We start from the raw sequence: 21,934 nt of genomic DNA, 5'->3' as shown, positions 1-21,934 counted from the left end.
ATTTCTTAAACACTACTTTGCTTTTCCTCCAAGTCTCTGACCACTGAGCCACAATGAAAAGCTGGCCTCTCTTTTGGTCCTGATCACTATATCCCACGTTGCACTGGGTTTCTATCTGTTGTTTCCAGACAGAGGTTTGTTTGCTTAATACCTTTGATCCATCAGTCTGTATCCCAGTGCAGGTCATTTCCCTATATTCTTTCCTTTGCTGGCTGCACCTTCTACTGATCCAGTTTTTGGTGAGCACAAGCTAGTTTTACTGCCTTAAGAAAAACACTGGCTACCTCAGCCCCAATTAAATTTCACTCAGACAAGGAAGGTGTGTGTGAATTCTAACATGGTCTTAAAATAGAAGGCCAGGGAGTCACCTGCCAATCTCTGGAGGCTCTTTGCAAAGCTTGTCATGGAGATGACTGTGAAAGAGGCAGCGCTGGGATTAAATAGCGGGCCCCACCCCCAGGAAAGTGGGGTATCCAAAGTCTACGACCATTTGGCCCGCACTGCTCTGTGGTTTGCCCTGCTGTTTCCTATGTCTGAAACAGCCTCCCTGTCTTGCCTGCCTACTAAACGTCTTCCCATCCAGTGAGGTCTGGCACAACCATTATAGCCCTCTGCTTCCTCCAGGGCAAACACAGATGACCCATCAGCCGATAAACACATGAAAAGATGTTCCTCTTCACCATCAGGAAAATGAACATTAAGACAGTAATGTCACACTCCTCAGATTATGTAGAAACAAAATGATAATACCAAGCATCTGAAACAGTGTGGAAAAAGAAAGATTCTCGTATCCTGTTGGTTGGGCTCTAAGTCGGTGGAGCCTCTATGGAGAATCAATTGGAAATATCTAGTAACATTTTAAACATGCACACCTTATGAACAAGCACTTTCACTTCCCATCACCCACCTTTGGAGAGAGACTACTTCCATACACCAGCAAAAAGCATGCAAAAGAATGCTTTCTGAGGTAAATAGGGCCACACTGGAAGCAATCTGAACATGCATTACCAGAGCAAGCAATAGACCATGGCACAGCCATCCTACAAGCCAGCAGGCAGCAGTTGAAAAGACTCCACTAGAGAGAGGCAAGGGGGCCAAGAAGCGGCCAACATGCCAGAGAGCAGATCTTGCGCTATGACACCATCCCTACTAAAAGAAGCCAGAGGTCCTCGGAGAAATGATTCCAGGGATGGACAGGGTAGGTACAAGATGAGCCTGGAACATTTTGTAATGCCACAAAGTAATGAAATATTCCAAAAAAAGGTGTGTGTCACAAAGACACAGGAAAGGGCTTCTACTGGCCAAACCTGTGAGTCAATAATAAACAGATAAATAAACAACAAGGGAGAAGGGAGTGTCCTAGCTTACCAGAGAATGAGAAGTCCCCTGGTATATGGGGAAGGATCGTTACAGCTAGCAAATCATCATTTTGCAACCATCTCAACAGAGATTGGCTCAGATAAGAATCATCAAAGGATGCTAAATCTGGGAGGAAATGTTGACAAGGAGCAGGCTATGTGCATGATCTTAAGTGCCTTCAAAAGACCACATATTAGTTGCGAGGGAAAAAGCATAATAGCTTTACAGTGGACAACGCAGACCACATCTTGTCCAGGTGATCAAAATTAGCATCACCAACAAGGGGCAAATGAGTACTGTGATTGTGCATATGTGGTCCCCTGTCCCCTATATTTTCTGGCTGAAAATGCCTAACTTGAACCTAATCATCAACCTAATCATGAGAAAACAATAGAAAACCCAAAATAAGAAACAGTTCATTTTATAAAAAGTGACTGTATTCTTCAAAAGTGTCCATATTTGGACTTCCCTGGTGGTCCAGCAGTTAAGACTCCATGCTTCCAATGCAGGGGCCCTGGGTTCGATCCCGAGCTAGAGAACTAGATCCCACATGATGAAACTATGACCTGATGCAGCCAAATAAATAAATATTTTTTAGAAGTGTCACCATCATAAAGTACAAAGAAAGACTGTAAAAAAATGGTCCATATTAATAGAACAAAAAAGTCATGACAACTAAAGGCAATATTTGATCCTAGATTGGAGGGGAAAATCCTACAAAGGACATTAATCAATTAATTGACAAAAATGGAATACAGATGGTAGACTAGATCAAATTAGCAAGTCAATACCATATTTAGAGGAGCTGATAACTGCTATGCCTATTTAAGAGAATATCTTTACTTTTATACAGTGAAGAATTTACGAGAGCGGGGACATGATGTACACTACTTTCAGATGATTCAAAAAGAAAATTACATTTTATCTGTATAATAAGGTTACATTTCAATGGACATGAGTTTGAGCAAACTCCAGGAGACACTGAAGGATAGGGAAGCCTGGTGTGCTGCAGTCCATGTGGTTGCAAAGAGTTGGACTCAACATAGCTACTGAACAACAAAGATTACATTATATATATAATGTGTGTATATACATACATGTATATACACACATATATAACAAATATTAAATGTGGAGAAAGGTTATCTGAAGATTCTTTGAACTATTATTCTTGTAACTTTTGTGTTTAAAAAGAAGTTGTTGTTTCAGACTAAAAAGTTTGGAAAAAAATTATGTAGCTATATGTACTAGCATAGAGCTCCAAATATACTGCTGAGTGAAAAAAGAAAATTTGCAAGATAACTCACTCAGTGTGATAAGTTCCCAAATTATATCCATTTGTACATAAGTAATTCATAAAGAAAGGTCTGGAGAAATACCTACCAAATTGATTACGTAGTTTACCTTTGGGGAAGAGACTAGGAGACCAGGGTAGCTCTTGTAGAACAGCTCACCTGGGGACTTCCCTGGTAGGCCCAGGGGCTAAGACTCTGCACTCCCAAAGCAGAGGGCCCAGGTTCAATCGCTAGCCAGAGAACGAGATCCCACAGGCCGCCACAATGAAGACAGGGCACAGCCAAATAAGTCAATCAATAAAATAAAGAATAGCTCATCTGCAATATCTTTACTTTTTAAGAGAATTTGTTTATGAATTGGGCTTCCCTGATAGCTCAGTTGGTAAAGAATCTGCCTCCAGTGCAGGAGACTCCAGTTCGAATCCTGAATCAGAATGATCCGCTGGAGAAGGGATAGCCTACCTACTCCAATATTCTTGGGCTTGCCTGTGGCTCAGCTGCTAAAGAATCCACCTGCAATGCAGGAGACCCCAGTTCAATTCCTGGGTCAGGAAGATCCCGTGGAGAAGGGAAAGGCTACCCACTCCAGTTTTCTGGCCTGGAGAATTTCATGAACTGTATAGTCCATGGGGTCACAAAGAGTCAGACACAACTGAGTGACTTTTCACTTTCATTTATGAATTGCTTATGCAATTAGAAATAACTTTTTAAAATCTTTTTGTTAAAATTTATTTTTATTTTTTTTTCCATTTATTTTTATTAGTTGGAGGCTAATTACTTTACAATACTGTAGTGGTTTTTGCCATACATTGACATGAATCAGCCATGGATTTACATGTGTTCCCCATCCCGATCCCCCCCTCCCACCTCCCTCTCCACCTGATTCCTCTGGGTCTTCCCAGTGCACCAGCCCCGAGCACTTGTCTCATGCATCCAACCTAGGCTGGTGATCTGTTTCACCATAGATAATATACATGTTTTGATGCTGTTCTCTCGAAACATCCCACCCTCGCCTTCTCCCACAGAGTCCAAAAGTCTGTTCTGTACATCTGTGTCTCTTTTTCTGTTTTGCATATAGGGTTATCGTTACCATCTTTTTAAATTCCATATATATGCATCAGTATACTGTATTGGTCTTTATCTTTCTGACTTACTTCACTCTGTATAATGGGCTCCAGTTTCATCCATCTCATTAGAACTGATTCAAATGAGTTCTTTTTAATGGCTGAGTAACATTCCATGGTGTATATGTACCATAGCTTCCTTATCCATTCGTCTGCTGATGGACATCTAGGTTGCCTCCATGTCCTGGCTATTATAAACAGTGCTGCGATGAACACTGGGGTACACGTGTCTCTTTCAGATCTGGTTTCCTCGGTGTGTATGCCCAGGAGTGGGATTGCTGGGTTATGACCAGTTCTAAGAAATAACTTTTTTTTTTTTTAAAGGCTAAAGTTGCCTTGTTCTCAATTCTCACTGTTGACAAGGATCATGGCTCAAGTTTTCCGAGACAGTTCTCATTTAAATGTTTGGGCCCACTAGCACATACAACAGTCTCAGAAAACCTCCAGCTTTGGAGTTTGAGAAATCTGGTCAGGAAATGGCAACAGCATGGAGTGTCTGGAAAGACTTCAGAATCAAACAGAACTAGTTTGAACCCTTCCCTCCATCACTCACCAATAGTGCAAGATTAAGCAAGAGACAGCCCTCCAGGAACCTCTGTTCCCTCACCTATTCAAGAGGAAAGAATGCTTCTAGAGCAGAGTGACTGGGCTTTACGTACAACATACTTAATGCATGTGTCCTTAGCATGCACATTAGAATGCCAAGCCCATCCTGGGGCTGGCACTGAGCATCTGTTTGTTGTTACTTATTCTACCTTTCTTAGTGATCTGCTTGCTTGTCCTCGTCCCCTGTGAGCCCAGTGGCTCTTTAAAGAAGGATTCATCCCCTTATTCATTCTCTACTCCCAAACGTGCTTCACTCTGTGCATTGGCACCTGACAAGCACTTGGTGGCAGGGTAAATAAACCCTAGCGCCACACATCTGGAGCAACATGGAAGTATGCTAAGGCTTCAGGTTTACAACTATCAAATGTAGGAAACACGACTTCTGAAGTCACTGTGTAGAAATCTGTAAGTGCCAAGAAGATGAAGACATGACCAGTGACCTCATATGTTCCAGAGCAACAGAGGTGAAAGAGCAGTGAACACTCCTCCAAACCAGAGGTGTAACAGGTATTCAGTAACAGGTATTATTTTTAAATATTCTGTGGTCAAAAATGTTGAAGAAATGCCAAATTAGATAAAACTAAATGGGCTATTTACTGCAGGACTTATCACCTCCTTTTATATGCTAATATGTTCCATGAATATCCAACAATGTAATTTGCATTACATTACAAGCATATTTGAACCCCCCTCCCCCTTTTTTTAAAGGATCTCAGTGTTTAGATCCCATAAAATATTCTTTCTGACTGTGGCTCACATCAGTCAGCTGAGCTGGAGCTGACTGTGGCTCAGATCATGAACTCCTTATTGCCAAATTCAGACTTAAATTGAAGAAAGTAGGGAAAACCACTAGACCATTCAGGTATGACCTAAGTCAAATCCCTTATGATCATACAGTGGAAATGACAAAGAGATTCAAGGGATTAGATCTGACAGACAGAGTGCCTGAAGAACTATGACTTTGTACAGGAGGCAGTGATCAAGACCACCCCCAAGAAAAAGAAATGCAAAGAGGCAAAATGGTTGTCTGAAAATGGTTGTCTACAAATAGCTGAAAAAAGAAGAGAGGCTAAAGGCAAAGGAGAAAAGGAAAGACACACCCATTTGAATGCAGAGTTCCAAAGAGTAACAAGGAGAGATGAGAAAGCCCTCCTCAGTGATCAATGCAAAAAAATAAAACAACAGAATGGGAAAGACTAGAGATCTCTTCAAGAAAATTGGAGGTACCAATGGAACATTTCATGCAAAGATGGGCATAATAAAGGACAGAAATGGTATGGACCTAACAGAAGCAGAAGATATTAAGAAGAGGTGGCAAGAATACACAGAAGAGCTATACAAAAAAGATCTTCATGACCCAGATAACCATGATGGTGTGATCACTTACCCTGAGCCTCATATGTTCCAGAGCAACGGAGTTGCTGGAATGGAAAGTCAAGTGGGCCTTAGGAACTATGAACAAAGCTAGTGAAGGTGATGGAATTCCAGCTGAGCTATTTCAAATCCTAAAAGACGATGCTGGGAAAGTGCTGCACTCAATATGCCAGCAAATTTGGAAAACTCAGCAGTGGCCACAGGACTGGAAAAATTCAGTTTTCACTCCAATCCCAAAGAAGGGCAATGCCAAAGAATGTTCAAACTACCACACAATGGCACACATCTCACACACTAGTAAAGTAATGTTCAAAATTCTCCAACTCAGGCTTCAGCAATACGTGAACCGGGAACTTCCAGATGTTCAAGTTGGATTTAGAAAAGCCAGAGGAACTAGAGATCAAATTGCCAACATCTGTTGGATCATCAAAAAAGCAAGAGAGTTCCAGAAAAACATCTATTTCTGCTTTACTGACTAAGCCAAAGCCTTTGACTGTATGGATCACAACAAACTTGGAAAATTCTCAAAAAGATGGGAATAACAGACCACTTGACCTGCCTCCTGAGAAATCTGTATGCAGATCAAGAAGCAACAGTTAGAACCCAACATGGAACAGCAGACTGGTTCCAAATTGGGAAAGGAATACATCAAAGCTGTATACTGTTACCCTGCTTATTTAAAGTATATGCAGAGTACGTCATGAGAAACGCTGGGCTGGATGAAGCACAAGCTGGAATCAAGACTGCCAGGAGAAATATCAATAACCTCAGATATGCAGATGACACCACCCTTATGGCAGGAAGCGAAGAAGAAGTAAAGAGCCTCTTGATGAAAGTGAAAGAGGAGAGTGAAAAAGTTGGCTTAACACTCAATATTCATAAAACTAAGATCATGGCATCCAGTCCCATCACTTCATGGCAAATAGATGGGGAAACAATGGAAACAGTGACAGACTTTATTTTGGGGGGCTCCAAAATCACTGCAGATGGTGATTGCAGCCATGAAATTAAAAGATGCTTGCTCCTTGAAAGAAAAGTTATAACCAACCCAGACAGCATGTAAAGCAGAGACATTACTTGGCCAACAAAGGTCCGTCTAGTCAAAGCTATGGTCTTTCCAGTAGTCATGTATGGATGTGAGAGTTGGACTATAAAGAAAGCTGAGTGCCGAAGAATTGATGCTTCTGAACTGTGGTGTTGGAGAAGACTCTTGAGAGTCCCTTGGACTGCAAGGAGATCCAACCAGTCCACCCTAAAGGAGATCAGTCCTGGGTGTTCATTGGAAGGACTGATGTTGAAGCGGAAACTCCAATACATTGGCCACCTGATGCGAAGAACTGACTCATTGGAAAAGACCCTGATGCTGGGCAAGATTGAAGGCGGGAGGAGAAGACGACGACAGAGGATGAGATGGTTGGATGGCATCACCAACTCGATGGACAGGAGTTTGAGCAAGCTCCAGGAGTTGGTGATGCACAGGGAAGACTGTGTGCTGCAGTTCACGGGGTTGCAAAGAGTCAGACATGACTGAGCGACTGAACTGAAATGAAAATATGCTTTGGAAAATACTGCTTAGAGTTGTTTCTCCACTGTCAGTGCATAGTAAGAATACTACTTCGTGGAAATTTAACAATATAACTTGCCTACCTAACCCAAGAGGGCAAAGGAGTTAACTAAGTTAAGAATTAACCCCCCCAAAAAAAAAGAATTAACCAAGACATTTTTAAGGTTCACTGTCAATGTCCCTCGTATTTCTCCTGTTCCTTTGCTCCGCTGGTCCAAGAAACATGTGCAAAGAACCCTGACCAAAAAAAAAAGATGGTTATATTTATGACTCCCAAACTGAAAAGACAAACCCCAGTATCATCATTCCAGTCCTTACGGCTTCACTTAATCTTGTTCATTCCACTCTACCCAAACAGCAGATAGGACAAATGACTGAAATAGCCAGGATTTTGCACTACAGTCAAGTCATGGACCACACATGGAAACGCTTGTCCCTACACCAGCCAACTGGAATAGTTAAGCAAATGTTCCATAGGATGGGGCTAGGAAGGCCAAAAGTCATACTCATGCTCATTATGACCTCAACAAACAGGCAATGTGACAGTCCCAAGTGTCACCTTTTTATTTACTATTTCCGAGTAAGAGAAATCTGTTACATTAGGCCATGTAGCATTTATGCCCCCCTTTTCGGATAACACATCTTTCTTTTGGAGAGCTGTTCTTCCCCTTTTCTCCCTACCCCCACCCAACACTGCATGCCTCGATGGGCCTGTTAGTCCAGGCCCTGTGCTCCATCGCACAATGAGTGGGCACTGCACCCAAGATACAGTCAGTCAGACCCCAGGGCACCCAGAAATTTCAAAGCTAAAATAGGGCATGCCCTCATGCCCTCTTTCATGTCTGACTCTTTGCAACTGCATGAACTGTAGTCTGCCAGGCTCCTCTGTCTATGGAATTCTCCAGGCAAGAATACTGGAGTAGGTTGCCATTTCCTTCTCCAGGGCATCTTCCTGACCCAGGGATCAAACCTGCATTTCCTGTGTCTCCTGCATTGTAGGTGGATTCTTTACCCAACGAGCCATTACGAGCCATTGCAGAAGCCCAGAATAGGGTGATACAAGGCCAAAAAAAGGTTAGGCTTTGATGGACATGTCAGTAAGGCTCCAGAGACAGCATTTAAGTGATGTTACCCAGGTCCCCAGGCTTCCCTGGTGGCTCAGATGGTAAAGAATCTGCCTGCTATATGGGAGACCTAGGTTCGATGCCTGGGTTGGGAAGATCCCCTGGAGGAGGGCATGGCAACCCACTCCAGTATTCTTGCCTGAGGAATCCCCATGGACAGAGCAGCCTTGCAGGCTGCAGTCCATGAGGTTGCAGAGTCGGACACAACTGAGTGACTAAGCAAGCACCCAGGTCCCCAGAGTTGTCCTGGGTCCCCTCCTTTGCAGAAATTCAGCTTTTCTTCCAATCCTCTGAGATGGGAGTAAGATCAAAGACCCCAATCAGAGTAACAACCTTTTGCTTTCCGCTTCTGTTATCTTGCTTTAACAGCTGCGGCTCATCATTCCCCACTTTCGCTTCTGTGATCTTGATTGCTTGGTGGGAACTTGGGCTGCCTGGGGAGGGGAAGAATCTGAGCTGTTTGAGTGGGAAAACCCTAAAGACTTGGAAGTTTGTGGTGTATAAAAGATACCCAGAACAAAGCGTGGGCACTCAGCCTCTGGAGGCAACTCCGCTGCACCCGCACTGGTGCTGAATAAACCCTATTGTTCTGCATCTCCAAGTGGCACTTGTATCCTTCCACCATCACGGTTCCTACAACATGACTGCCCCCAACATCCTGCCAACAAATTTCCAGAGAGTTTCTATTACTTGCAGCTGAAGAACATGGCTCAATACACTGAGCAAAATAATCTCAGCAAGTTATGTCCAACTCTTGGCAACGCCATGCACTATAGCCTGCTAGGCTCCTCTGTCCATGAGTTTCTCCAGGCAAGAATACTGAAGTGGGTTGCCATGCCCTCCTCCAGGGGATCTTCCCAAAGCAGAGATCAAACTCCCATCTCTTACATCCCCTCCACTGGCAGGCAGGTTCTTTACTACTAGCACCACTTGGGAAGCCCCTACCTCTCCTTTACTTGGACTTAAAATCTGAAAGTGACCTGAAAGCTCCCCTGACAGCTTAATCGCCACATTCCACATGAAAAGGATACTTGGGCCGCACAGTTCACCAGTGACGGTCAGCCCGCCTGTGTGTCCTGAGCAGATTTTCAAACAACTTCCATTTTCCACGTAGATACAACCTAAACTGCTCTGGGTAGAAGGTCTGAGTTGTGACTGTTTTTCCTCCCCTCCTGGGCCAAACTGGTCCTCCACCGCCACTTCTCAAATGCTGAACAAGAGTGTGTACTCGCTTTAAATAGTCCAGGGAGCCTGAGCATGCCCCCACAGCCTGTCCCTCAGCACAGCCTTTCGGCTTCATGTTCTGAAGGCTCTTGCCCTCAGTCAGGAGCTCCAAGTACAGAGCATGGCAGTGCCCGCTCTCCAGCTCTTGTCAGCAGCTCACAAGGGATCACCAGGCCAAGGACATTCTATTCTGAGTGTGGCCCCAGTATGTTTCATTTCATCAGCAAAGCACGAGTTTATTCTGGAGCAAGATGTTTTGGGCATATTCACAGAGGTCAACAAGCAGTAGTACTTCCTTATATGCAGAACACAAAATCATCACGTAAAAATCTGACCCAACTGGCAGTACGGGGTTTAAAATAAACAAACTCACCCCGAAAATGACCTCGCTGTGCTGGCCAAGCTTGCACCTCGGAGTGCAAGAGTGGTACAGAGTCTGTAAAAATCAAACTGCAGCGACCTTCGGTTCTCTGGCAGAATGGCCGGCCACCAAAGCGTCCATTTCTCTCTTTGAATGGGAGGCTGTCACTGGCTGCTGAGCACACGTTGCAAATCCGTGTCCCTTGGAAAGAGCAAAAACAAAGGAGCGTCAGCTCAGGTTCTTCCCCGCAGGGCGGCCCAGGGCTTTCCAAGCAAGCAAGTCTGGGGAACCCAGACTTGCCCGGGCTTTCCAAGGGAGCTGAGAAGCATGCTGCCCTGCCCACAGCCAGCTGCTCCGCCCTGTGTCTTCTCTCCTGCTTCCCCCCGGCTCTGCACCTCCCTTCTTTCCTTCCTCATTCCAGGAGGCGCTCTCTAACCCCCACCGACCTCTCCCAACCTGAGTGAGGTGCCTGCAGCCCAGCCCACCCCGTCGTGCCCCACTCCGGAGTAGCACTCCATCATGCAGGTCTTTCAGAGTCCAGCCTCATGCCCCCACTGGACCACTGGGAGTGCCTGGAAAGCAAGGGACTTATCTGTGTCCACGTCCCCGGTCCCCCACAGGCACTCAAGGAAGAGAACAGAGCTAAAGACAGAAACGCCACTGCCACAATGATGACTATAGCTCCAGGCCCTAAGAGGAAGCAGCTTGGTCGATGGGTTACTTAGCTCTGTCTGTGGCAGACCCACCACACCCAGGGATGAGGCGGTCGGGCCTCACTCTCTGCAGCCCTTCACATGGCCAGCATCCCCAAAGTGTTAAGATGAATGGGGATCTCCAAGAGCCTTCTGAAAGCAGCCTTTGAGATGAAGGCATTCCGAACCAGGCGGCTAGGTTCAAATTTGGCCTCCACCGCTCAACAGCTGCGTGAACGTGGGCAAGTTAACCTCCTGATGCCTTGACATCCTAAACTGTGAAAGGGGATAATCAGAACCCAACATCATAAGATTATTGTAAAGATAGGTAAGTGAATCTCGGTAAAACACTTTGTGCCTTCACTGTGTATTAGTTAGCTTTTGAGATAAACTTGCTTATGACTGGTAAGTTAAAGGTATACGATGTGTTGATTTCATACATTTATATGATTATCACCAGAGTTTTAGGTAACAACTCGATCACGTCACATAATTAACAATTCTCTTCTGTGCTGAGAACATTTAAAATTCAGTCTCTCAGAAACGTTGAAGTACTGTATAAAGTAGCTTTAGTCATCATACCTTTATGGTTTAGGTGGTACTCAGACATAGCCTTAAGACCATTCATTCAAATCAATCATTTGTTCTCAACTCTCTTTCAAACTTCCTGGTTATTTTCGAGGAAAAAGTCACAATTTAACACATCTCTAAACTTGCTCTTCTGTCTTTCAACAAAGAGAAAGAAGGCCTCAAGTTCAAATCTTGGGTAGATCTAGTGGAAACACCTAAAGTGATTTTGTTTTGTTTTGTATCATTTGTATCATTTCATGGCAGTTGACACCGGCAGTTGAAATAAAGCAGAGAGTGGTATAAATTTTCCTTTTTAAATAAATCTATTGATATGAAAAAGTGAGTAGGTTCAAAGAAAAATATGAGACAACAATGTAAGTATAGTCGACCCTCAGCATCCACGGGTTCTGCATCTAAGAAGTCAACCAGCCGGGGATAGACTGGATGAATACACAGAGGTAGACCCCATGGATACAGAGGGCCAAGTGTAGTATGCCATTTTATCAAAATAAAAGACTTGAGCATTCTTGGATTTTGGTATCTGTGGGGGTCCTGGCCCCCACCTCCCTCAGACACCAAAGGACAACTGTAGTTGCAAACATACCACAGCAAAAATCGTGAAGGTGAGACCCAAGTGCCTCAAGTGCGGGAAATACTGATATATACTAAGGAAGGCCTTGGAGTAGAAGCTCCCCTGGTGTGGGCTGTTCCCAGAAGTGCTCAGGAAGCTGACCGGTGGCAACGTCCTGCGCCTCCAGAGGAAGCCAGGACCCCGAGTCCCTGAGACAGAACACAGTATGAGATGGTGGACACTGCTTCGCTTAGAGGGGAGTCTCCTGCTCATAGGCCTGGGGGAAGGTCCGCAGTGGGTGGAGCGGTTTGAGAAGCTCCATGGAAGAGGGTGGACTGGACAGGCAGCCTCAGCATCTACTGACACCAAGAGTCTCAGAAAAGAGTAGACTTCACTTATGACCAAGTGAGGGTCAGGCAATGACCTTCGATGCACTTCCCAGGAATCTGGTGTGTCCTGCAGTCCCTGTCACCCATGCAACAGAGGACCAACGCTGGAAGGAAGAGGATTCAGGTTGAAAAACACCCAACCAGTCCTTTCCAAGCAGTGCTGCAAAACAACTCGATGGCGTCTCTGGGCAACAGGATACTCAGCTTGAGCTATGATCCCATGATTTTTCTTGTGTCCCTGGCTCACCCGTTTGTGCCGTTCATGGGACGGGGGCATCAGTAAAAATATCCGCTTGCTTTTCAGACCAGTTCTGTTCCTGTTCCCTGGAACTTGTAGGCCAGGCTCACCCACAGAGACCACCTTCTCACTGTCCTCTGGCCAACTAGTCAGCAAAACCATGCCCTGGACACGCATGTGGAGGGCGTGCAGGGGGACTCACCATCTCTCCTCCCTAACCAGAACAGGTAACCAGACACAGGCCAGCTTTCCAAGGGCCTCCAGGCTCTTGAGCAAGAGAGTTATGTGAATAACTCATTCTAAAACCTAACAGCTACCACTTCGGAGGGACCTGCCCTATGCCAGACACATTATCTCATCCTCACGAGAAACTCCCCACCTCACAGGTGAGGAAACTCAGGGGAAACTGCAGCAGCCCGGACGTGCCACGGGCTGCTCTGTGGGCCCAGGCCTTTGTGCGGCCAAGGCCACACTCTTCCAGCCCGCTGCCTCCCCTCCCCGCCTCGGGAAGAGCCGGGTGTCACGATGTTGCCACCAGGGTGCTGAGCGGACAAAGGTTTCATCCTGCCGAGGGCAACAAGGCTTCCCTGGTGGCTCGGCTGGTAAAGAATCCGCCTGCAATGCGGGAGACGTGGGTTCGATCCTTGGCTTGGGATGATTCCCTGGAGAAGGGAATGGCTACCCATTCCAGTATTCTGGCCTGGAGGATTCCAGGGACTGTACAGTCCATGGGGTCACAAAGAGTCACACACGACTGAGTGACTTTCACTTTTAGGGCAACAAGGGAAGGCCCCGCAGAGAAGGTCATATTTGAGCTGAGATCTTAAAGATGTTGTCAGAAAACTAAAATAACCTACACTATGTTCATTCATTCATTCCATGCTATATTTCCAGGACTAACTGCTTAGGTACTAGGAATTTGATGGTGAAAAGACACAGCTCCTGCCTTCCTATTTGAGGACACCAAAAAAAAAAAAAGAATGAATAAAGTTGCCACCAACTGTGCTGTGAAGAGATGAAATGAAGGACTGAAATGATAATACTGGGGAAATCTATTTTAAGATAGCCAGGGGAGGTCTTTCTAAGGAGGTGACATTTTTGCTGAGCAAGAACAGTGAGGTGACGCTGCTATTCATGTAAAGTGAGAGTGAGTGTTCCAGGCAGAGGGAACAGCATGTGCAAAGGCCTTGAGGCTGGAAAGGAAGTTGTGTGTTCCTGGAACTTAAAGATGACAATGTCTGAAAACAAGTGAGTCCAAGGAAAAGCATCGCTCATGGGAGGCTGGGGAGAGAGGCCAGAGTCAGATGATGCAGGGTTTGTTCTAAGTGCAGTGGGAAGTTCCTGAAGGGTATTCAGCTTGAAAGTTAGACAATCCAATTTACCTTCTAAGATCAGGCCTCAGCTCCCTCATCTGTAAGATGTGAGTAAATAAGAGACTGCATAGCGAAATGCAAATCAAAACTACAAGAGGTACCACTCTGCACCAGTCAGAATGGCCATCATTAAGAAGTCTAAAAACAATAAACGCTGGAGAGGATGTGGAGAAAAGGGAACCCTCCTACACTGCTAGTGGTAAAGAACCACCTGCCAAAGCAGGAGACGCAAGAGACATGGGTTCCACCCCTGGGTCAGGACGATCCCCTGGAGGAGGAAATGGCAACCCACTGCAGTATTCTCACCTGGAGAACCCCATGGACAGAGGAGCCTGGCGGGCTACAGTCCATGGGGTCGCAAAGAGTCGGACACGACTGAAGTGACTTAGCTTGCCTGCACGCACCTGCACTGTTGGTGGGAATGTAAACCGGTACAGCCATTATGGAGAACAGTATGGAGGCTCCTCAAAAACTAAAAATAGAACTACCATGTGATCCAGCAACCCCACTCCAGGGCACATATCTGAAGAAAGCTGTAATTCAAAGATACATGCACTCCTCTCTTCATAGCAACACTGCTCACAACAGTGAACTGTGACATCGAAACAATGTAAATGTTCATTGACAGATGAACGGATAAAGAAGATGTGGTAAATAAATGTATATGTATATATAATGGAATATTACTCAGGCATTAAAAAGAATGAAGTTATGCCATTTGCAGCAACATGGATGGACCTAGAGATGACCATGCTAAGTGAAGTAAATCAGGAAGAGAAAGACAAATGCCATATGATATCACTTACAGATGGAATCTAAAATACGATACGAATTAACTTATCTATGAAACAGACTCACAAATATAGAGAACAGACTAGTGGTTGCCAAGTCAGGGGGGTCAGGAGGGGTGAATTGGGAGTTTGGAATCAGCAAACCATTACAACATAAAGAAGGTATAAAAAAGCAAGATTCTACTGTACAGCTCAGGAAACTATATTCAGTATCCTGTGATAAACCGTAATGGAAAAGAGGATGAAAAAGAATGTGTATATATGTATATATATATAATCGAATAACTTCTCTGTACAGCAGAAATTCACACACCATTGTAAATCAACTATACTTGAATAAAATAAATTTTTAAAAAGAAGAGAATGCATTAAAAAAAAAAAAAGTCCTAGTCAGAGGACCAGAGTTCTGGTCAGAGGATGGATTGAAGATGTTCTGAAACATAAGCTTGCCTCAAAATCACCTGGGGTGCTTGTAAAACTCAAGATTGCTGGTCCCCACTCCCAGAGACTCTGATTCAGTATGTCTGAGGGAGGTCCAAGAATATGAAATGCTAACAAGTTCTGAGGAGCTGATGCTACTGCTGGTCTGGGGACCCCACTTTGAGAACTCTTGAATTAGAATAATAAAGAAGCGGGAGATGCCATTGGGATGCTATTGCAATCATTAAGAGCTGATGGAGTAAAATGATGTCAGTGAAATGGAGAAAAGTGATCCAGAAGAGTTCTATCCTAGAGGTACCATGGACAGGACTAGCCAATAGCTTGGATATTGGGGATGAGGGAAAAAGAAAAATCAGACACTCCTAGATCTCTGGCTTGATAGTGGTGGACACTGAAACGGAATCCTTAAGGAGGGATGGATTTGGAAATAAGGGCTGGGATGTTATAACTTTGAGATCTCTGCAACTTCAAAATTATAATGTCAAGCAGGCAGGAGGAGCCTTCCAGAGGATAGCAGCCATATCTATCTTGCTTTCCATTATATCCCCAGATCTGAGGCCAGGGCTTCTTGGCACATAATAAATATTCAGAAAACCTTTGTTAAATGTTGAAGAATAGTAAATGGAGGCTGAGGAACTAGGTTAACCAAAGACACTGGGGTACCAGATGGCACCATGTTTGAGGAGGCTATGAACAGTCACTCTTAAAGCATCACCACTGGACCAGCAGGACCACGCGCTCCATCACTTTCAGACCTGGGCATGTATGCTGAAGTGGGAGGCTGGGGGCAGAAGAAAAGACAGAAATGAGCTCCCCAACTCACTGCAGGGGTATTTAATAGTCAAATATATCACATTTGAGTCTTTCTTGGGAGGGTTTTGAGATAGAAAGGTTTGAACTGTGAACTTAATGAGCATGAAGGCCAGAGGAATCTAGCTAACATGGGTTTTTTAGAAAATAAATCATGGGAAAAATCAAGCTGTGCAACTCACAGAAACAAGGCGGGAGGGATGGGGAGATGGATGAAAAACGGAGGACAGAACAGGAAAAGGGGCTTAACCGAGACCACCTGCCCACCAAGGGCGAAGGGGTCAGTCTGGATTCCCTGGTGGACCTTGACCCTGGGGTCCCCACCATATTTCAAACAGGGATGATGGACCCTCGGCCTCCCCTCTTACCAAGTTGTAAATTAAAAGGCTGTAATTCCAGCCAGGGGTTCTGGTGACATCATAAACCACAGAACCACAAGCTCAATTCACCAGAAGCCCCAAGATGGAATTACAGCCTTCTTTCCTAATCCAGGCAGCTCTGGTCACTGCCATTTTTTCATGATATAATAGAAGTGAGTGATATTTTAACCATTTGCTCGTGACCTTCCTCATGTAGCAGCTGGGGGTCCCTCTCTCCTCTCCTCCCCCACCCTGACATGTGCCTTCCTCTTAGGCGGTACCCCTTCCCCTTAAGGGAACATTCCTTGCTTTCCGAGGCTGCCCCTCCCCAGTCCCGCTCCCCACCCCTCTCCCCTCCACCTCTCCTCTGTCTTCTGGCTCCTCTAATGGACTAGCTACATCCTGACTTCTACCTTAAATTCACTTTTCAAAAGAAGCCCCATCTCCTCCGTGTCTAGGACAAGGTCCTGGAGAACAGATCCCAAACTGTCTGGAATAAATTCCCCAAAGCAGCCTAAACTGGAAGTTGTGAATGAATGAAGGAAGTTTATAGTTTAAAGATGAATCTTTCTGAAAGTAAATGAATGCTTCCAGTATCTGTTTGTTCTTGGTGTGGGTTTGAGTCCTAACTTTGATCAAGTTTTGCCTGACACAGTGTATCCCCGGGCATCACATTACATCTACCCCTGCTTCCCCATCTTAAGCCAATGGTTGGTACTTGAGTTCTTATGGGAATCGCACGTAAAGGGAAAAGCCACAAGAGAGGGTAATAATAAAGTCAGTTATCTGAAGGGTGGGGGAGGGAAGGACTGGGACTTTGGGGTTAGCAGATACAAACTATTTATACAGAGGATGGATAAACAGCACAGTCCTACTGGATAGCACAGGGAACTATATTCAACATCCTGTGATAAACCATAATGGAAAAGAATATTTTTAAAGGGAATTAATACATAGGTATGACTGAATTTTTTTGCTGTATGGCAGAAACTAACACAATACTGTAAATTAATTATGTGTCAATTAAAAAATAAAAAAAGCAATTATCACTTAATGAATGCTTCCTATGTCTCAGATGGGCTTCCCTGGTGGCTCAGTGGTAAAGAATCTGCCTGCCAATGCAGGAGACCTGGGTTTGATTCCCATGTCGGAAAGATCCTTTGGAGAGGGAAACAGCTACCCACTCCAGTATTCTTGCCTGGGAAATCCCATGGACAGAGGGGCCTGGCAGGCTACAGTCCATGGAGTTGCAAAGAATCTGACACAACTTAGCAACTAAACAACAACACCTCAGATACTTACATTCCTCATCCCTTGCACAGAGGTATTATTTTCCTCATTTTACGGAGGAGGGAAACTGAGGTTCAAAAACATGGAGTATTTTGCCCAAAGTCTCACAACTACTAAGTAAACCCCTTGGATTTGACCTCTATCCAACTCAAAAGTCTCTACCTACATGCTCCATCAGTATCCCCCATGTAAAATATTTTGAGCATAAATGTTGCATGGGTCTCTAAAAGGGCTTAACAATTGATCTTCATGTAACAGGGGTTTTTTAATTCACAAGAGATGAAAATTCCACATAATTTTAGGGTACAATAAGGAGCAAAAAACACATTCCATGGGGTCTGTGTATTTTGTAAAAAAACAACAAAGTATATTATTTCAAAAAGACTATGACTTCCCCCAAACCAAACACAAACAAACAAACAAAAAAGCTTAACTCCACACTGATATAATTTGGCAGGAACAAGGTGGACCCGTGACTCTCTTCATGAGGTGTCAACCACGAAACATCAGTGTTTGAGATGGAGCTTTCCAAACAGCTCACATGCACAGGTCTGTCTGCCCACGCTGTGTGCAATGTGCAGTGCAAACCCTGGGCATCTAGGGGATGGCCCCCAGTGGGAGGAGCAGGCCACCTGGCATCCTGGATGTCCTCCAATGGCAAGAGGGAGATGAGGTGCAGGGAGTCAGTGCTTCAGAGGTTAAACAGCTTTGCGCTTAGTTGCTAAGTCACGTCTGACTCTTTGCAACCCCATGGACTGCAGCCAGCCAGGCTCCTCTGTCCGTGGGATTTCCCAGGCAAGAATGCTGGAGTGGGCTGCCATTTCCTTCTCCAGGGGATCTTCGTGACCCAGGGATCGAACTCGTGTCTCCTGCTTGGCAGGTGGATTCTTTACACTGAGCCACCTGGGAAGCCCTTTAAAGAACTTTAGGACTTTATAAAAAATATAATGAAGCTACCACTGAACAGAGGCTGCAGCTCACCTACTTCACAAAAGAAAAAGAAACACATTTGACATTTCAAAATGCTATCTGCAAACAACTGAGAACACGGCAGTCTTGGTTTAGAAAAGTTAGACTAGAAGAGGAAAAAATAGAGCCAGTTTTCTCGTCTTCAGAAAATGCATCTCTGCCTAGTGAACCATGTGTTTGGATGGTTAAAGGAAGATGTGTGAGGCAGTGACCTAATTTTTTTCCTCTAGCATCAGGAATCATAAATAACATCTTCCCAGAGACTACAAATGGGGAAAGACCGTCAGCATATATTATATGAGGTTACAAAGTGGAAGTGAATGCCACTGTGAACAAGCCGGCGCCCTGCTTCTGCAACTTCAAAGTGAGATGACCAAATCTGGTGATGAGAACAATTTATTCATTCCCAACAACAAACATTTGATTACCAAAATAATCCCATAGCATTTTACTGAAGAATGGAAAATCATCATCAGCTTCTAAATGTAGAAAGACAATGAATCTGAAAACACCATGTGGGTTTTCCTCGTAGACTGAATGTCCAGGATCCCACTGGCTCTGCACACAGACCTTCAGGCAGAGCGAGCCTTATCAACTGCAGAGAAAGCAGCAAGAGCTCTGATGAGACAGCAGTTAAGAGTACAAGCTCTGGGGCCAGACTAGCTCAGTCCAAACCTGGCTGTGTGATCTTGAACCTTCAGCCCCTTCAGTTTCCTTGTCTGTAAAATGACAACAAGAGAGGCCTACCTTGAGACCTCCCCACTGATCCAGTGGTTAGGAATCTGCCTTCCAATGCAGAGCACACGGGTTCGATCCCTGGTCAGGGAACTAGGATCCCACATGCTGCAAGGGGCAACTAGGCCCACATGTCGCCACAAAGAACCCAACGCAACCAAAACAACAACAGTACCCTACCTCATGGGCTTGTTGGGAGGATTAAATGAAGTAATACACATAAAGTGCTTATAACAGCATGCCGTAAACACTCGTAAGTGACAAATATCATGAACCTCTTCTCCCCTATTACTATGCTTTTGTTGGCTAGAACTCTTGCCAGAGGTAGAAAACCAGTCTCAAACTTAGCTCACTTAACTGCGAAGTCCAGAGGAGTACCAGCCTCAGGTGTAGCTTGATCCTGGGCTGCAATGGTATTGTCAGGCCCCGATCTCTCTCCCCCCCCCGCCTCCATCTAGTGTCTCCTTCCGCTGGTGTGGCTCCATTCTCAGACAGGCTTTCCCTTGATGGTGGCAAGATGGTAACAGCATCACCCTCTATCCGTCCAGGTTTAAGTCCAGCAGGAAAAAATGTAGCTTATACTTCAGTAGAGCCTGCACAAACTTGGGAATTCAGTCTGATAACACCAATACAAATCATTGCTCTTCATTTTACTGATTACTGACAAGGTTGAGCACATTCTCATTTTCATGGCATTCATATCATTAAAGGCATTCATTAAATGGCATTCATCATTTTACTGAAAAGCTTCATGTTTATTACGTATAGTAGGAGAAAAGCATTTATTTTCTGGTTTACTGAAGGGGGTGTCCTGGATCTGCCAAAATTAGAGGCTTCTCCCTTTTGAGTGGCAGGAGATGAGATCATTCGATAGCATCACCAACTCAATCGACATGAACTTAAGCAAACTCCGGGAGGATGCAAAAGCCCGATGCAAAAGCCCGGCATGCTACAGTCCGTGGGGTAGCAAACAGTTGGACACAACTTAGCGACTGAACAACAACAACCCTTTTGGGCAGAAGACTTTCACTCTGATGATCTGTTGGTCTCCTGAAGCATTCTGTTAAAACAGTAACTTCAATGTTGCCTTACCCACACTCAACTCCATCTGAAAACTGAAACCACAGCAATGCCCAAGCCCTTTCATCTCACATAGTCTTCACCCCCAAGTCCCCACCTAACACCCTCTTGACTCCTGGGGCTGTTGGATTGCCTTCAAGCACCAAGGAGAAAGTCTGGTTTTAGCTGTTCCCATTCGTTTTGGCATCATGTTAGATCCAGTCCCTGCTCTTTTCTAAATACTTGATGGAAACTTGCTTCCTCAGCTGCCCAAATCTCCATCCCTCAACAACAAAGTGCTGGGACAGCTAACCTACCAACTTTTCTGCATAGATTTTCTGAACACCACAGTTCCAGGGGGGTTGCTGTTTAATGCGCCTGGGAAGCTAGGGGCCAAGAATTTTCCCCACCAACACACTTGGTGCCCTTGGCTTTGCTCTCAAGCTATTTTGGACCTGGGTAAGTCCTGCTCTCTTTAATGACTGGACTCAAGTACACCTGAATCTCCAAAACTGGGCTTCATCATTCCTGCCTTTCTACTCCCAGGCCATTTGGCTCACATCCAGAAGAGTGCCGGGCTGAGACTGTTGGCTTTCTCATCCACATCTTTTCCCACCTGCCTACACCTAGCACAGCATCCAACACAGAGTTCCAGCTCAGCACATGTTGGCTGAATGAGGCCTCCCTAGAGTGATGGGATACACATCTACACTCAAGGACCTTGTCCTCCTCACGACCCCACTTTGGTACTTCCTGAAGTGTGGTGTACACCCTCATGACCCTGAGTAAGAAGCAAGGACACAAGATTGGACTTACCTACTCTTGTTCTAAACAAATTCTGTGCCATTGAACATGGCCCACAATGGTATTTGTGCCAGTATGGTAGTTGTAAATATGAGGAAGAAAATAAGCAACTTAAGAAATCACTTCCTAAGTGCTCCCAACATGCAAAAAGCTGATAGGAAAAGTGAGTATATGTATCAGTCAGATTAGCCTAGGTTTTGCTGCAGTAACAGACAATCCCTAAATCCTAGTGACTTTTAACAACACAAGTTTATTTCTTGCTCGTGGACCACTGTGGGTTTGACAAGGGTACCCAGGCTGATAGAGCATCTGACCATCTCAAATATGGTCAGTCGGCATTCAAGAGGGCATAAAAACTCTGGGGCATCAGGTACTGGCGGTTAAATGCACAAATCAGTTCCACCCACAACTCATTTGCCGGAACCAGGTCCCACCCGATCATAAGGGACCCAGAAAATACAATCCTGCCATGTGTTGGAAGAGGTGGAACTGGAAATATTTGACGAGCAGCACTCATGAGGCCCATAATAGGTAGGTTATGGGCCTTAGACTTTGATGGAGGAAGAATAACATTTACGGGAGGAATAAAAAGGACATCAATCATAAAAAGAAAGAAAGAAAGGTGAGGGTGGGAAATGCTAGCATGGAATAAGTAGGCCCCAGCATCCCATGAATGTGTGATTCAGTCACTGAATCTAGAGCCATTGTCTGTAACGTGTCATGCTGCTGCTGCTGCTAAGTCGCTTCAGTCGTGTCTGACCCTGTGCGACGCCATTGTCAGCAGCCCACCAGGCTCCTCTGTCCATGGGATT

The 21,934-nt window shown here is 45.0% G+C and overlaps 1 protein-coding gene across 15 annotated transcripts in view; it reads right to left on the bottom strand.

Moving 5' to 3' along the window:
* Window positions 1–21,934, bottom strand: part of LOC122683788 — a 267,413-nt gene that overhangs the window by 201,309 nt on the left and 44,170 nt on the right. For all 15 annotated transcript variants that reach the window (XR_006337821.1, XR_006337825.1, XR_006337815.1 and 12 more), the window contains one exon: window positions 10,044–10,232. Coding sequence is in view for 3 of the 15 variants with exons in the window: in XM_043887629.1 (XP_043743564.1) it covers window positions 10,044–10,232 (189 nt within the window). In the remaining 12 variants the exon portion in view is untranslated. The remainder of the gene's footprint in view (window positions 1–10,043; window positions 10,233–21,934) is intronic.

This window comes from Cervus elaphus, chromosome 25 (genome assembly GCF_910594005.1).
Source record: "Cervus elaphus chromosome 25, mCerEla1.1, whole genome shotgun sequence".
Taxonomy (NCBI): domain Eukaryota; kingdom Metazoa; phylum Chordata; class Mammalia; order Artiodactyla; family Cervidae; genus Cervus; species Cervus elaphus.
Note: the sequence above shows the minus strand (reverse complement) of the source record. Positions and strands in the feature narration are given on the sequence as shown.